The sequence below is a fragment of the Heliangelus exortis genome, chromosome 3, assembly GCF_036169615.1.
Source record: "Heliangelus exortis chromosome 3, bHelExo1.hap1, whole genome shotgun sequence".
Classification (NCBI taxonomy): domain Eukaryota; kingdom Metazoa; phylum Chordata; class Aves; order Apodiformes; family Trochilidae; genus Heliangelus; species Heliangelus exortis.
In genome coordinates, this window is record NC_092424.1 from 111596317 (window position 1) to 111614356 (window position 18040).

General features: G+C 46.8%; 1 protein-coding gene across 1 annotated transcript in view; it reads right to left on the reverse strand.

Annotated features, from left to right (window-relative positions):
- Window positions 1-262: 262 nt before the first annotated feature.
- The window catches only part of MTMR9 (myotubularin related protein 9), a 34990-nt gene continuing 17212 nt past the window's right edge, over window positions 263-18040 (reverse strand). Inside the window, exons 5-10 of the mRNA XM_071742198.1 lie at window positions 15366-15583; window positions 12541-12702; window positions 9333-9474; window positions 7401-7621; window positions 4828-4979; window positions 263-3372 (exon numbers count right to left, since the gene is read on the reverse strand). Coding sequence (XP_071598299.1) covers window positions 3209-3372; window positions 4828-4979; window positions 7401-7621; window positions 9333-9474; window positions 12541-12702; window positions 15366-15583 — 1059 coding nt within the window. The 3' untranslated portion in view covers window positions 263-3208. The remainder of the gene's footprint in view (window positions 3373-4827; window positions 4980-7400; window positions 7622-9332; window positions 9475-12540; window positions 12703-15365; window positions 15584-18040) is intronic.

Below are 18040 nucleotides of genomic sequence, written 5' to 3' on the forward strand. Positions count from 1 at the left end.
AAAATTCAAAAACGGGGTGCTAGTTGAGACTTTTTTGCCCTCCTCCAGGAACCTGTACACGACAGCACTTCCTGAGGCTTTAGCAAAGCATACATGAGATGCCAAGATGCTGCACAGTGCAATTTCAGTTGCATCATCTGCCACATGGACAACAGTGCACTTCAACTGGTTGCCACATTCAAGAGTTTGATCAAATACAATCAAAACATTGAAGGTCCATATCATTCCCTTATGAAAACTGTGCAAGTGAGTACCTTTTCCCTTCTTTTTGTGGTTTTTTGTTTTTTTTTTGGTAAATGGCAGAGTGTCCGCAGTGATTGGCCCCAAAATTTGAGGAAGGGGCCTCTCAGTGTCCAGCTTATTATATCAACAGCTATGTGCAAAAGAGCAGAAGCAGGGGGGCTCCAGGGCTGTGAGGCTGAAGCTGAGCCCTGCCCCAGCACTTACAGCTCAGGAGGAGAAGGGTAACCTGCAGACAAGGTGTTGGTGACTCCACAGGGCAAAGTCCAGCAGAAATCCCCCTCTAAGAGGAATCCAGCTGCTCATCAATATTAAATATGTGAATAAATAGGGTGGGGGAGCAGGGAAGCAAAGCACTGGAGTGCTCTGGTGTGTGTTAGCCAGTGGCTACCAGACTAAAGCCTGGGAAGCCCTGGGAATGAGGAGGTGGGACAAGGGGACATGCAAGTAGCTTGACACAAGAGGTTTGGGGATTGTCTTCTCCCACCAGGATCTGCAGGAGCCTCCACACATCTTGCTCTCAACTCCATCAGGTGCAATAATTCCTTGCAGGACAGCTCCAGGTGTTGTTCTCATGGAAGATGATTATTTGCAGGTTAACTTAAGCCTCCTTAAGCTGTCTGCAGGTGATGCAGGGGCAGAGGAAGCAGGGAAGAAGCTGCTGTGGCTGCTCAGGAGTATAGTACCAGTTTGACATGAAGGTTTTTTCCCCCACAACTCTGCTCCTCCAAGGCAAGCACCCAGCACTTGAGTGTGGATTGGGTCCTGAAACATGAGCTGAGGGTGAAATGCCAGCTTGGAGAGAATTTGCTGCTTTTTCTTGGCTGCCTCAGCTGGTTACCCAATTTCCTGCAGTTTGCATGAGAGACTAAGAGCAGGCAGGCAATTAGATCAAAACCCACCCTCTTTGCTTCTCTATTATTCAGCTCAATGTGTAATTACTATGTTGGGAAATTACATAACCTTGAAGTGTGTTTTATGTAGAGTCTCTTATGGAGAAAACAGTGCTTGCTGAATCCTTCCCATCTGGCTAGTGGCAAATCTGTTTCAGATGCAGAGTAGAAATTCTGAATTGGCCAAGGTGGCAACATCCAGGCAGGTGCAGAAGCCACAGACATTATTTTAAAGGGTGAGCAACCATTTTAAGGGTTTACATTTGCAATTTACCCAGAAGGCAGCTCCAGAAGCCAATGCTTGGAGGTGAGAGGAAGGCACAGCCAACTTGTGCCACCCCTGTGAGGCAGGAGAGCTCATCAGCCCCCCTGAGAAGCACTCCCTGTGTCAGATTTTAGTGAACAGGAGTGTCCCTCTCCAAACCTGAACAGGAAGTGGGACTGTAAGTAGGGGGAGTTATTCTTTTGCTTCAAGTGAATAACAGCTCAAAGGGATCTTTTTTGTTGTTTAAGCCAGATGACTTTAGGACTAAGTTTAGGTAACTCAAGAAGAAAATAATCCTCCACATCCATCCATCCATCTATCTTTAGGTGGAGGGGCTTTTAAATAAAGGCAGCTTCATTCCAAACCAGCATAAATTGCCATGGAAGCTCAACAGCTTCCAAAGAGATCAACCCTGACCTAAAGCAGCTCCCTCCATCTCAGCAGAAAGGGGCTAAGAGCAAACACCTTTCCAAGTAATCTCAGCCATGTGTGCTGTTGTTAATTCATATCTTCTCAGTCACATGGAGCTGCCAATGGAATAAAGCTGAACAAGTGACTAGGTGAGTTAGTATTTCAGACACTTTTTTGTTTTTTAAGGAGGAAAAAAAAAAAAAAAACCCACCAAAAACCTTTAGGAAAAACTCTGCTTTCATAAAAAAAGCACGAAAAAGTTTATCCCTAAAGCTTTTAAGCAGCTATAAATGATCTAAACTATTAGCACTTTTGTAGTGTGACAGCCCCAATTTCCAGCAGCTACCTGGTATGTGAGATCATCTTCACTCTCAAGTTCTGCTTTTGATGCTTCACAAAATGTGCAGTAAAAGCATGAGAGGAAAAACTGCACCAGGTGGAGCAAGAGTGTTTTGTTGAGCTGTAGATTTAAGGGCTGCATCTTGCATCCTCACAATGCTGTGAACCTGTTCAAATGTACAAAACCAGCCAGCACAGTCCCAGGTTTTAAGAGGAGAGCTTGGCTCTGGTTAAAAGGACAGCTCCAAGCCACTCTTGAACACCTCCACCAAGTTCTTAACCTTTTTGTTTTCCAGGTAGACTTAAAAATATAAATTAATTCCTTAGGAAATATTTGTTCATGAAGAGCAATTCCACCTGAAGGCCATGGCTTAAACATTAGCAGCAGAATCTCTACTTCAGTTCTGTATTGCACTGTAATGTCTTACTCTGGTTTGATGTTCAACTTAATGCTCCCAAGCCAATGCTTACACACAAAAACCCCCAAACAAGTGTTAGAAGTGAAGGCTGAGAGTAACACATTGACTGGTAGAACCTGTAGTTAGATTATACCATTTTCTACCTTTCCTAGGAAACTAAAGAACTAAAGCTGCCTCACTCTTGGAGAGAAAAAGGTGCTTTCACACTTAATGCCTTTACCTCTCTGTACATAACTTGGTATTTTAATCCTGCTGAGTGTTTGGAGAGCTCAGCAAAACCCAAAAAAAAGTCCAAAAGAAACTTGAAACATCCTGTCTCTTGGCTCATCTTGGTCATCCATACAGTTGGGTGAAGGTAAAGAGTTCCAGCTTCTGCTGACACTGGACACAATTTTGAGACAGAAAAGCTGCCAAGAGAGGACCCTGTGCCCAGCTGTGTGTATCTTCTGTAAACAAACCAGAAATCCCTCCCAAAAAGGGAGATCCATAGTGTGAAGTGAAGGTTTGAGCAGCAGGAGGGCTGAGGGTCAGCTGTACCCAGAGGGCTCTGCAACACATGCACTTTCCATGTTTAGTCTTTAAGTTAAGGTGTGTGTGTGGGGTGACTGGAAAGGAATGACCTGAGGCAAAGCTCTGCCAGCTCACAGGTTCTCCTGCATCATATCATCTGTTTCCATCTCTGCCAGCTGCCTCCTCAGTGCATTAACCTTGGCCTGAAGTTCTTTGTTATATTTGATAATACTGATCATTTCTTCCTGGGCTTCATCTATGAACTTGGAGGGCCTGTTCCACCGAAGAAAGACACCTGAAAACCCAGAGACAGCAGGAATCAGAAGGGGGGTTTTGTTACAAGGAGGAAACATTATCCTTATTCCATCAGCTCTCAAGTACTATGCATACAGTTTATGTCTTTTACCTTTCCCTCTCTCATAAACAGCCTTCAGAAATACTGATCCTCCTCTCCGAGTTCACAGTTCTATTAAACAACTTTAATAAATAAAATACGAGGGGTTTAAATTCCTTTTACCTCCTGATCAGGCCAATCCATATTCAGTCTGCACCTGGCTTGCTTCACTGTAATTAACACTTCAGTATCCATAGGACAGACAAAGTTCCTGCAGCAGGGAGCCTACTGCACAGATTATCCTGGCCAACCCACTTGGTAGTGGAGAAAGATTTGGTTGATAATGGGCAAAATTCATTAAATCTAGAGATTTGGCTGTATCAACAGAAATCTTGTGCTAGTAATTTCAATGGTACTGGGCAGGCTCCCTGGCAAAGAGCAGCATGACACCAAACTGATCCCAACGGGATGAGGTTCAACATTCCAAGTGCTGGGTCCTGCACTTTGGCCACAACAACCCCATGGGGAGCTCCAGGCTGGGCACAGAGTGGCAGAAAGGGACCTGGGAGTCTGGATTGCCAGGAAGCTGAACATGAGCCAGCAGTGTGCCCAGGTGGCCAAGAAGGCCAATGGCATCCTGGGCTGTGTCAGGAAGAGCGTGGCCAGCAGGTCCAGGGAAGGGATTCTGCCCCTGTGCTCAGCTCTGGGGAGGCCACAGCTTGAGTCCTGTGTCCAGTTCTGGGCCCCTCAGCTCAGGAAGGAGCTTGAGGTGCTGGAGCAGGTCCAGAGAAGAGCAAGGAGGCTGGGAAGGGATCCAGCACAAGTGCTGTGAGGAAGGGCTGAGGGAGCTGGGGGTGTTGAGGCTGGAGAAGAGGAGGCTCAGGGGAGACCTCATCACTCTCTGCAACTCCCTGAAAGGAGGTTGGAGCCAGGGGGGGGTTGGGCTCTTTTCCCAGGCAACTCTCAGCAAGACAAGAGAGCACAAGAGGTCTCAAGTTGTGCCAGGGGAGGTTTAGGTTGGACATTAGAAAGAATTTCTTTCTGGAGAGGGTGATCAGCCATTGGAATGGGCTGCCCAGGGAAGGGGTGGATTCTCCATCCCTGGAGATATTTCAAAAGAGCCTGGATGTGGCACTCAGTGCCATGGGCTGGGAACCACGGGGGGAGTGGATCAAGGGTTGGACTTGATGAGCTCTGAGGTCCCTTCCAACCCAGCCAATTCTATGATTCTATGAAACCTTAGAAGGAGAAAGCATTATGCCTCCAGGGAAGGCACATGCCAAAAATATTTCAAAAGGAGTGAGATTACCATCAGCTGAGACAGCAGAAGCAACAGGAGTGAGCACTTCAGAAGCTTTACAACTAGGCACAAAATAAATAAGTGCCTGTAACAGAAATAAACCAAACCTGGCTTACCTTCCCAGAGCTGCAGGCTCTGTGGGGCAACAGAAGGCCAGATGACAAGGCTGTTGGCTTCAAAAAGAGGATTCTGGAATTTGCTCAGCTCTTCAGACCTGTTCACCCAGGACCACAGGGACATGGTCTTTTGTGGCAGCTTCAGTTTAGACCTAACAAACCCAGAGGAACAAGTCAGCTTTCACTTTTAGACTGTAAAGATTAACTCTGTTTTGCCAGAACCCTGCAGCTTAGAATGCCTCAAGCTTTCCCATGTGCTACTAAGCCCAGACAACTCAGGCTAATCCCTTCAATACCTCTCACCAGCACAGCACAGACTGTGAACCTGAAGGAATTTACACAACCTGGGTGATTACAATTAATTTCAAAGAAAAGATAAGGAGATAACAGTGGTAAGTTGGTAGCCAGCTTACTGCCTTCTGTCACCTGCCCAGAGTGGTTCGACTGCCAGGGAAAGGGATTGCAATCCTGGTTTAAGATGGAGCTGGTGGAGAAGCAGGACTGCAGCAGGGCAGGAGGGCAGTGCAGTTCCCAGAGCACATCCCAGCACTGTTAGGGTTGGAATTGTGCCATGGATACATCTGATGAGGTCCCTCTGGTGGCAGGAAGCATCCCAAGACAGGGAGATAGCAGTGACCCTCTCCTGGGTCAAACCCACCTCCCAGGAGATACACAGAGGTCTCCAGTCCTTAAACTCTGGCAAACCTGATCCTGCAGGCACTGGCAAACCAAACTGCACCCCCCAGGGCAGGAGATTCTCTGTGAACACTTCAGGCAGCAACAAGCTTAACATCAGACTTCAAACATTTCCTGTGTTCACAGGCTGAGGTATTGAGATGTGACAGGCAGGTTATTACATGTAACATTCAATTCTCTTTCAAATTTCATTTTATTGGTTTCAAGTCTCACTGGGTTTTGAAGATAACCAGTTCAGCAGAGAACAGAAAAGTCCCTTCTTAAGCAAAGACTACTTCAAGCACAGAGAGGGTTATAGGATGGTTTAATTGCTTTCCTTATCTGTAACATCAGCTCTGTTTTTCCTTTCTGCTCACTCAGTGTAGCAAAGACCACCAGACCTGGTCTTGCTGGAGTCAAAAGTCCTGAGGGCAGAGCTGCCAAATTCAAAACAGGAATCCAAACCTCTCTGGCCATGGGAGGGTCCCCATCCTCCTCTTCCTGGGTTCCACCCTGTTTACTGCTCCCAGCAGCTTTACTCAGGGCATGCCTGGAGCTGCCCCACTGCTGCAGCACAGCATCTAACCCAGCCCAGGATTCAGAAGTTGGGTGTGGGTCTGCTCAAGAACCTTCACCACCACAAGCTTGTGAAAAAAAAAACCTCAAAACACAGACCTATTCACCCCAGCAAGGCAGACTCCAGCAGAATGCAGTCTTGTCTGCTTCTTTAGGAAGTTGCATGAGCATCTACCACCTGGGAGTTCACAGTGTTTGCTCAGAACCTCAGCCAGTGCAATCACCCTTCTCAAAGTCACAGGTTACAACTAGAGGCATTTTGGTCCTTCTGTTGTACTACTGGATGGCCAAAAAGACCTCAAACCTAAGTGTGGTGCTCAGAGCCAAACAAGTAAAGCTTTTGCCAAGGTGTAACTATGAGAAAGATCCTTCTGAAAGAACATCTTCCATGCTTTCCACTTTCAACAGTTAACATATGGTGCAAAACCCAAAGCTTTCCTTTCCTGGGGGTGTCAGGACCACCAGAGTCATGTTCTTCCCTGTGAGTTAAAAACCAGACTTTCCAGCTTTGGCCTCTGTCTGTCTTGACCTTCTCCTCAAGGCCTGTGTGGACAAGTTTGCTTCCCACAGCTATGACTCAGGTTGCTGTTGAACTCTTGCTGTTCATTTTTTTTATGGGACAAGTTTCTGTGTAAGACACTATATCCACTGGTGATGGGTGGAGATTTTCAAGGCCAAACAGGGAAGCAGGAAAGACAGCCTAAGGTATTAGCTCGGACCTGGGAAAGATCAATTAAACTCCCTGACCAAGCCACAACTTGCTTTAGTTACAATGTCCCACTTGTACAAGGGACAAGCTTAGAGCAAGCTGACCTTAGAGCAACCTTCCAATACCTGAAGGGGGCCTACAAGAAAGCTGGGCTTTTATACAGAGGTGTGTAGTGTAAGAACAAAGGGAAATGGTTTAAAACTTGGAAGAGGGGAGATTCAGGTTGGACATTAGGAAGAAATACTTTCATTTCAGGGTGGTGAGAGTCTGGAACAGGTTGCCCAGAGAAGCTGTGGCTGCCCCATCCCTGGCAGTGTCTCAGCCCAGGTTGGATGGGGCTTGGAGCACCCTGGGCTGGGGGAGGTGTCCCTGACCATGCAGGGGGTTGGAACTGGGTGAGCTTTAAGGTCCCTTCCAACCCAAACCATTCCATGAGTCTCTGACTCCAAGCTTCCTCCCACCGCAGCAAACCACACAACTGCACCGCGAGCTCCCCCGTGCTGATGGAGACCACACCAAGCTCCCTCCACCCTTCTTCAGACCAAGAGACTTTGTGTTTTTGTCAGATACCAACCAGGATTTCACAGGCTTTGAAGCAAGGATCCCCACCAACCTTTCGCTTTCGTTATTCCCCAGGAAAGTCCCAAACTGTGAGGCGTAGGCGTGTTCAAAGAGCATGATGAGGAAGTGCTCGTTGAATTCAAAAGAGCAAGGGAACTGTCGAAGGATTTGCCACACGCAGTCCAAAAAGAGGAGAAACACTGGGGCCTCCCATTTCTGCTTGCTGTTTGAATAGGCTGATTGGGCACAGCGTTGCTGGAAGGGGTGCCCAGCCTAGAGGTGAGAGCAGAGAGCACATCAGGCACAAAACCGTTGAGTACAGGCAGCAAAAATTACTTCAGAGCCAACCCTGTCCATTGCAGCTATGTTACTTATTCTTTCTTACAACTGTTTTTTCATCAAGCAGCCAGTAAAAAACTTTTAGCAGCTTTGGGTGACTTGGTTGTCTTTTCCAGGCCTTATATTTGGACAGAGATTGCCAAGAATGAACTGGTGTTAGGTTCACTGAAGGAGCAGGCTGAGGGTTTTAGTTGTGTGGGTACAACAAGCAGAGCTACAAGGGGCAGAGCTACAGGGAGCAGGGCTACAGGGAGCAGGGCTACAGGGAGCAGGGCTACAGGGAGCAGGGCTACAGGGAGCAGGGCTACAAGGGGCAGGGCTACAGGGAGCAGGGCTACAGGGAGCAGGGCTACAAGGAGCAGGGCTACAAGGAGCAGGGCTACAAGGGGCAGGGCTACAGGGAGCAGGGCTACAAGGGGCAGGGCTACAAGGGGCAGGGCTACAAGGGGCAGGGCTACAGGGAGCAGGGCTACAAGGGGCAGAGCTACAAGGGGCAGGGCTACAAGGGGCAGGGCTACAGGGAGCAGGGCTACAAGGGGCAGGGCTACAAGGGGCAGGGCTACAAGGGGCAGGGCTACAGGGAGCAGGGCTACAAGGGGCAGGGCTACAAGGGGCAGGGCTACAGGGAGCAGGGCTACAAGGGGCAGGGCTACAAGGGGCAGAGCTACAAGGAGCAGGGCTACAGGGAGCAGGGCTACAAGGGGCAGGGCTACAGGGAGCAGGGCTACAAGGGGCAGGGCTACAAGGGGCAGGGCTACAAGGGGCAGGGCTACAAGGGGCAGGGCTACAGGGAGCAGGGCTACAAGGGGCAGAGCTACAGGGAGCAGGGCTACAAGGAGCAGGGCTACAAGGGGCAGGGCTACAAGGGGCAGAGCTACAGGGAGCAGGGCTACAAGGGGCAGGGCTACAGGGAGCAGGGCTACAAGGAGCAGGGCTACAAGGGGCAGGGCTACAGGGAGCAGGGCTACAAGGAGCAGGGCTACAAGGAGTAGAGCTACAAGGAGCAGGGCTACAAGGAGCAGGGCTACAAGGGGCAGGGCTACAGGGAGCAGGGCTACAAGGGGCAGGGCTACAAGGGGCAGGGCTACAAGGGGCAGAGCTACAAGGGGCAGGGCTACAAGGGGCAGGGCTACAAGGAGCAGGGCTACAAGGGGCAGGGCTAGGGGGAGCAGGGCTACAAGGGGCAGGGCTACAAGGGGCAGGGCTACAAGGAGCAGGGCTACAAGGAGCAGGGCTACAAGGGGCAGGGCTACAAGGGGCAGGGCTACAAGGGGCAGGGCTACAAGGGGCAGGGCTACAAGGGGCAGGGCTACAAGGAGCAGGGCTACAAGGGGCAGAGCTACAAAGGGCAGAACTACAATGAGTAGAACTAAGGCTTTAGCCTGCACAGTGCTCATTAAAGAGATGTTCAACCTGAACACATGAACCAGAAAGTTTCCCAAAGCCACAAAAAGGTACTACATGAGGCAGAGGCCCCACGGAGTGCCAGAAGTACAAATGACTCAGTTAATGGTGGTGCTCGTAGGACAAAAGCCACTCAACATTAAGCAGGGCTGCAACAAAGCCCAAGCTGTCTGCTGCCTCTCTGGCTATTTCTCTAAACAAATGCCAATGGAAAAAGGTTTTATTCATGGGCATTTCTTACCTGTAGCCACTCCCTCACAACAAGAGATTCAAAGCCACGTATGGTCCTGCACCTCGGATCCAAGATAATTTGTGCCAGAGAAGTTACCTGGAGTGTTGAATCAGTTCCTTCAGTCCCATGGACTAACACTGAAGCACCTTCCCTAAGAAAAAAAGGTGGAAAGGGAAAGAGTCTGAATAGTAGAACACATCCCAAGGACATATGCATCCCAGTGGATACCAACACATCCTGTGGACACCGGTGTTTCTATCCTGACAGTGCTGAGGTTTTGCTGGCCCTTTACCACTTCTTCTCCCTCATAAATTAACTCTGCATAGAAGCACAACACCTGAATCCTCCTTCTCCACCTGAATCCTCAGCACCACTTGGAACAGCTCTGCCTCACTTAGGTTCTGGCTGAGATTTCTGGAAAGCCAGAACCTCTGCAAAGTTCATAGAACCACAGGCTGGTTTGGGTTGGAAGGGACCTTAAAGCTCATCCAGTTCCAACCCCCTGCCATGGTCAGGGACACCTCCCACAGCCCAGGGTGCTCCAAGCCCCATCCAACCTGGGCTGAGACACTGCCAGGGATGGGGCAGCCACAGCTTCTCTGGGAAACCTGGGCCAGGGTCCCACCACCCTGAAATGAAAGTATTTCTTCCCAAGATCTCTATCTCCCCTCTTTCAGCTGGAAACCCTTCCAAAACCCGTCCAAAGTCCCTCCCCAGCTTTCCTGGAGCCCCTTCAGGTGCTCTAAGGTTTCCCTGGAGCCTCCTCTTCTCCAGGCTGAACAACCCCAACTCTCATCCTGGCTCCAGAACAGAGCTGCTCCAGCCCTCTGATTCAATCTGTGGCCTCCTCTGGACTCACCCCAACATCTCCAGGTCCTTCTTGTGCTGGGGACCCCAGAGCTGGACCCAGCACCCAGGGGGTTCTCCCCAGAGCAGAGCAGAGCAGAGGGGGACAATCCCCTGCCTGACCCTGGCTGGTTCCAGGGCTGTGAGCTCTCACTGCTGGCTATTGTTCACCTTCTGGTGTTGACCAAAGATGTGCAGCAAGATCTCTTTTGTGGGTGCTGACTACTTTTAACTGGTAATCCTTTGACTCATAGCATGGAAATCCATCTTTAAATTTGCTCCTGCCATTGACTGGTTTTGCTAAGTACTCTGAAATCTTGCCCTAAGCACTGCACTGAAGACATACCATACCCCCAGATGCTCTGCAACACCATTCTATGAGATTTTTGTTCAAACCTGGGTTTAATTCCATTTGGGCTTTTACTGCAAGAAAAATCAGCCAGTTCAGGAGACAGAATGGAAGAAAAGGTAGAAGCTTGGCCTCCAGGAAGGCAGCAGAGTTACTGTGCTGAGCAAGGAAGCTTGTCAAAGAGCCAAGCACAAAGGCTTCTCACTCACCAGCCAGCACAAGTGAATCAGCAGAACAATGTGAGGAGCAGAGGGGGCTCAGAGAGTTTGGGGTAGGAAGGTTTTACTCATTGCTGGGGGCCCTTCACTCCAGGACAGCTGATTCCCCTCACCTCTTCCTCCATCCCAGGCTGTGTTTGGTTACAATATCAGAATCTCATCCCCGTGCTCCTGAAGGAAGGACTAGATGGTATTAAATGGCATTAAATTTCCTCATTCTTCCCAAACCTTTACCCAGTATTTCACTTCTGCCAATGTCCTTGCACCCAGAAAGGAGATGAACTGCAGGCTGAATTTTTTTCTGTGCAGAGATCCAAGGTAAGCAGCAAAGCTTGGGTAAGAAAGATCAATCTACAACACAAGAAACCCTGCAGACATTGCTTGCTTTCTGAAGCAAAAAGCATAAAAATCTATTCCTTCAACACTGCAACATCTTTGCTTGTAGTCCTAAAAGAAACCCAGTGCCTCTACAATACAGATAATTTTCAGATCCTTTCTCTCCTCCTCTCCAGGCAGTGGCTGATAAAGAGGCTGCTTAACAGCCAAGCATGACTGCCAAGGCTAACTGTGCACTTCCCAAAGTGGGGCACACCAGGATAATGCCATTTTCACCTTCCACCTTTCTGCCCCTGGGCCTTTTAAGATGATCCAAGAGCTGTCCCTAACCATTCCCTCCCTGCAGCCAATAGAACTGAACCATCCCTGTCAGCTCAGCTACAATCTCCAGGGTCTGAATGAAGTGGGGTCAGGCACCAAGGCTGTGCTGGCCTGCCACAGCTTCAGGTAAACAGAAAAAAAGCCAAGCTGATGTTAAAAAATTATGAAATTGTCCACTGTCCCAACAAGGCAGAAGAGTTTCGTCACTGATCTTTCCTGTTACACACATGCAGGAAAGAATTACAGATAAAAAAGTATTGATCAGAACCAATCCTTTGAGGGCACAGTCAGTAACCAACCAGGCACTGTCAGTGCTTTTAAAAAGCACAGCAGCTCATCTTTCAGTGCAGCAATGCTGTTGTGTCAGACTGCATTTCAGCCTACTTGTGTATCTGCAGAACATTCCCCAGTTAGTATGAAAACCTAAGTTTTTTTCCTGAGTTTTGAGGACTTTCCCCTCTCATAGCCACAAAAAATAAAAATAAAAAAATTTCGACCTCTGCATTTGCTCTTACAAACCCTGGCAGCTGACAGCTAAGCTTTTGCTCTCCAGCCTGAGGTCTGAAGACAAGGTAGCCAGGTCAGCAGTATTTATTATAGAAATGTCAGGTTAAAAGAGGTCACAAGCACTTAGAAGGGATGAACAGGATTGCTTAGATAAGGATTATGAGGATAAAAATTTCAAGAGGAAAAAGCACTGGGCCAATTCTTGGGGATAAGAAGGAAATACCATTGCTGAAGCTCTAGGAGTGAGAAAACTGAAATAAGAGGGCTTTTTAAAAAAAAAAACAGCCCTCTGTTTTTTCACTATGCTACCAAACAGCATTTCAGATGGGTGCATTCTAACCTATACCTTCAATAAAACTAAATTAAGACTGGTTGCATCAAACATGGGAATTTACCTTCACCAGATGACCTAATACCTATTCTTAGCCAAGATTTCCTCCCTCAGGCTTTTACTTCTAAAAATGCAAACATGATATACTGGAGGAACATTCCTTAACCATGATGAGCCAGTATCTTCCATGGATACCATCCAGCCAGCTGGCAGTGGTCCTTACTAACACTTCAAGTGGAAATGGAGCCATTTAAGAAGCAGCCTGTGACTGGGGAATGAGGAACTCAAGGCTTTCTGAAAAAGATTTACCTATCAATGCACTGAGCAGCCAGACAAGCTGCAGTCAGGATCTCCTTGATGTGAGTCAGCCAGTTGGAAGCTTCCAGTTTACTGAGCCAGCGGTCCATGTTGTGGGACTGGTCATTGCAAGCTTCCACCAGTTTGATGAGGCTTTCCTGCAGAATATTAAACCTTTGGGAAAAGCAAAATATCCTTAGAAACCACAAGCAGTAACACAGCAAGCAGGACAGTGTGTTTACACCAAATTCAAAAGAAAGGATTGTGATTTAGATGCCTGTACTTCCAGAAGTGTCTCCTCGTTCAGCAAACCTGCTTCCAACTGCCACCACAATGCCACTCTTTGGACACAAGTAGCCCAATTATTTTCCAAATAAATTGCTTCAGAAGGCATTAAAAAACAGGAGGGCCTTCTCATTATCTTCCCTGAACATTGGGTGTTGAGCCACATCTCACACTTCCCATGTAAAATGTGTTTCAGTACTCTCATGCCCATCACCAACCCCAAGTGTGACTGCAGCCTGGCAGGGGCAGCAGCCAAGCTTCAAGTGCTGCACCTTCCTTCTCTCCACCACACCAGAAGTTTTGTGGGGAGTTTTAACCTCTAGAGCTGCAACAGAAATATGAAAGCCAGACATAACGTGGACAACAACTCCACTGTAATGCAGAAAATTTTAAACTAGACTCAACTTTTCAAGGTAGAGCCACACTAGGATTAGCTTGGCTCATTTCTTAAGAATGTAAGGAAAGCAGGACACGTGCCCAGCCACCACATTTTCTGTCATTTCTATAATTTGTTGCATTATCATTTCCATTATCCTGGAAAGCTGGGATTTAGCATGCAGCTGATAAAACCAGATGCTTCTCTGGACTTGTTTCACACTGTGCCTTCAAGAGGCACCAAACTACTGATGGATCAAATGGCACTTAACACTGATTCCACCCTGTGCTCTAATAGAGGATGAAGTCAGCAGACTACAACTCAGAAAAGCTGATATAATATAATATAATATAATATAATATAATATAATATAATATAATATAATATAATATAATATAATATAATATAATATAATATAATATAATATAATATAATATAATATAATATAATATAATATAATATATATTTATAATAAAAAATAATAATAAATAATAATAATAAGTAATGAATAATAATAAGTAATAATACAAATACTAACAAATACTAACAAATACTAACAAATACTAACAAATACTAACAAATACTAACAAATACTAACAAATACTAACAAATACTAACAAGAAGTACCAAAAAGTACCAAAAAGTACCAAAAAGTACCAAAAAGTACCAAAAAGTACCAAAAAGTACCAAAAAGTACCAAAAAGTACCAAAAAGTACCAAAAAGTACCAAAAAGTACCAGTAATAAAAAGTAAAAGTAATAAAAAGTAAAAGTAATAAAAAAATAATTAAAATAATAAAAATAATAAAAATAAAATAAAAAATAAAAAAATAAATAATAATAAATAATAATAGCACAAGATATTTAGTCTCCATATATTGCTGTTTATTCATTCCTCTCTACCTGATGCTTAAGTCCACCTGTGAAAAAATCATCATCAAATCAACATCAAATTGAAGTCCACACAATATTTTTAGAAGCAAACCCAAATACTTCAAAGCAAGGGCCAGGATATTCCTTAAATTAGCTCCTGAAGAGTTGGCCTAAGCAATGATCAGGAGAGTGACTGCTTTCCAGTAGCTCCAGTAACACTACTGCATGCCCACACAGAAAGATTCCCCAAAACTAAAGCTTCAGAGCAGCTGGACAGGGTCAGACAAAATCTCTTTAACTTAGTAACTTGTCTCCAAATGACTAAACAGTATTAGATGTCCAGGAAAAAAAGTACTGGATAAGATGAATGTGTGGTTAGTAGGTCAAGAGAGGTTCTCCTCCCCCTCTATTCTGCATTGGTGAGGCCACACCTGGAGTATTGTGTCCAGTTCTGGGCCCCTCAGTTCAAGAAGGACAGGGAAGTGCTTGAAAGAGTCCAGCGCAGAGCTACTGAGATGATTAAGGGAGTGGAACATCTCCCTTATGAGGAAAGGCTGAGGGAGCTGGGGCTCTTTAGTTTGGAGAAAAGGAGACTGAGGGGTGACCTCATCAATGTTTTCAAATATGTAAGGGGTGAGTGTCAGGGAGATGGAGTTAGGCTTTTCTCAGTGGTGACCAGTGATAGGACAAGGGGTAATGGGTGTAAATTGGAGCATAGGAGGTTCAAGTTGAATATCAGAAAAAATTTTTTTACTGTAAGGGTGACGGAGCCCTGGAACAGGCTGCCCAGGGGGGTTGTGGAGTCTCCTTCACTGGAGACATTCAAAACCCACCTGGACACGTTCCTAGGGGATGTACTCTAGGGGGCCCTGCTCTGGCAGGGGGGGTTGGACTAGATGATCTTTCCAGGTCCCTTCCAACCCCTAGGATTCTATGATTCTATGACTGTACCACAGAACAAATCCTCACCTGCAAAAATATTCTGGCAAGACACTTGTTCATTCCTGTGTGCTACTGCAAAGGGGAACACAGGGAGGGAGGTGAGCAGCTATAGGTGGGCAGAGAAAGAGGTGTCTGAAACCTGCAGCAGTTTGTTCACAACAAGGAGTCAAACACAAATTTGCAAGGTCAAGCACCTTCACCATCCAACAAACCCTGATTTTGTGAAAAAAAATAAGGACCCTGGTGACAGGAACCAAGACACACAGCCAATTCTTCCAGCAGCAAACCCTGAGGAGCTAGCACAGCTCTGCCAACGCAGCCCTTCTGAACCAAGCAGAGAGAACCCAGGTGATTTCACCCACCTCTCAATACATTTGTGAATCCTCCTCCACTGGGGATAGTGGGCTTCTTGTTCAAAGCCTCCTCCCTTGGCTCTGGCCTGCTGGGCAACATTCAGGGACCTGGTATCAATGATGTAGCCCCTCTTGCCAGGTCGCAGTGTGGCATTAATAAGCTTCTCATCTTCTTTGCAACGTCTCCCATTTGTACCTGTGAGGGGTTGGCTGCTTCTCATCATGACCTGCAGAGAGAGACAACCAACCACAGATCAGGCACTGGGAAAGGAGAGGCTGAAGACTGAAAGCCACTGATCACCTGAGCTCCCAGCCTAGACTGGAGTTTGAAACTCAGTGTGAAGGACAACCCCTTCATTAGAGGGTTTTTTAGGGGTCTGGAGAAGGAGACTGCAAATAGGTGCTGGGTCTGAAAGGCAGGAATGAAGAAGGGGAAGTGTAGAGTTTTGCATTTGGGGAAGAACAACACGATGTCCCAGTATAGGTTGGGGGCTGAGCTGCTGGAGAGCAGTGTAGGTGAAAGAGACCTGGGGGTCCTGGTAGACAAGAAGATGCCCATGAGCCAGCAATGTGCCCTTGTGGCCAAGAAGGCCAATGGCATCCTGGGGTGCATTAGAAAGGGGGTGGTTAGTAGGTCAAGAGAGGTTCTCCTCCCCCTCTATTCTGCATTGGTGAGGCCACACCTGGAGTATTGTGTCCAGTTCTGGGCCCCTCAGTTCAAGAAGGACAGGGAAGTGCTTGAAAGAGTCCAGTGCAGAGCTACTGAGATGATTAAGGGAGTGGAACATCTCCCTTATGAGGAAAGGCTGAGGGAGCTGGGTCTCTTTAGTTTGGAGAAAAGGAGACTGAGAGGTGACCTCATCAATGTTTTCAAATATGTAAGGGGTGAGTGTCAGGGAGATGGAGTTAGGCTTTTCTCAGTGGTGACCAGTGATAGGACAAGGGGTAATGGGTGTAAATTGGAGCATAGGAGGTTCAAGTTGAATATCAGAAAAAATTTTTTTACTGTAAGGGTGACAGAGCCCTGGAACAGGCTGCCCAGGGGGGTTGTGGAGTCTCCTTCACTGGAGACATTCAAAACCCACCTGGACACGTTCCTAGGCGATGTACTCTAGGGGGCCCTGCTCTGGCAGGGGGGGTTGGACTAGATGATCTTTCCAGGTCCCTTCCAACCCCTAAGATTCTAGGATTCTATGATTCTCTCTGGAGGAGTGTGCTGCTGAAAGTCCCCCAGGATGCTCCTGCTTTCCTTTATAACTTGGGTCATTGGGACAGTGCTTACAGGAGTGAGATAGCTCAACCTTCAGAAGCTTCCTCTGTCAGCTCAAGGGTAAAATTCAAGTGGGGCTCTTCTCTCTCACCCCACTGTACTTGCTAATCCCTTCTCCTTCAAGCTCAATCAACCATTCCTGCACCCAGATAAGCAAACTTGCACTGCCTGATGCACAGAAACATCCCTCTGGTTCTTCTTACAGCTGCTCCTCTCCCTAGCCCTGAATCCTTCAGTTCTTTTAGGCACAATCCCTTGCAAGGGTTGAATTTATTTAAAAAACAAACCAGAAACCTTTGAATTGAGTGATCATTTGGCAGGCCACTCTCTCAATTACAAGTGTCTTCTTAAAGGCTTTATCCCTTTAATTATTCCTGAAGCAGCACTTTCTGAGCCACTGAAGTGTCTTCCTGCTGATGGCTCCTTCACAAAAACCAACATTTTCAGGACTGTCATCTTCCTTACTCTGCTTTTAAAATCCTTGAGTCATCCATATGTTAAAAATGTCTCTTAGATAAGAGTTTTACACAGTGGCTTGAGTAATAAACCTTAGGTCCACAAATTTCTGAGTGGAATTTCTCTTTAGTGAATGCCTTTTCCATTCAAAAAGCAGTACAGCAGCTCAAATTATAATTAAAACGTGAGGGCAGCCACTCAGCAATCCCAACTATGCTGAAAAACTCAAGAGTCAAAAGAGCAACATGACAGCCAGCACTACTGTCACAAGTTCAAGCACTCTGTGCCAAACAGTGTTATGTTCCTCATACTTGAGACACATGAAACTTGGAAATAACTGAACAAATCTTCCTTCAACAATTTTCAGTCAAGCTGGGAAAAAAAAAGCAGGAAGCTCAACTGTTGTGAAGTGGCTGCATGGCTGATTTTAAAGCAAAAGAAAAGAAAAAAATAAACCACAAAAGGTGTTACTAAGTCAGACCAGATGGCCTTAAACTCAGAGCTTACAAATCTTGGCAACAGGAGGAGAGAACACCCTAAAATGTTTGACTCAGAAGCCTGGATCAAGTTTACAAGCTGCAGGTTGGCCATCCCAGCATCTTCTGAGCTGGTTACATCAGCAAGAGATACAAAGAATTACTCAACAATTTCATAAAGTGCATTTCTTAATTACAGCCTTATCAGTCACTCCTTCAGAGTTTGGCTCGTTGAGAGGTGGCAAAGTCTGTGCAACAGCAAGAATTTGCTCCTCCTGAAACATGTTCCACTGAAAAGCTTGGAGAACAGATTGTTCTGATCACTCCTTCAACAGTTGCACAGCAGAAGTGGTGCTGGCTCAGCACGGGTGCTGTCATCATGACTCTATTAGGAAGGAGACAGCCCACCACCCAGAGACAGGACAACATGGTTCCTGCCATCCTTTCAGCGTGAAGCCTCTTGGCAGACAAAGCAAGTCAGG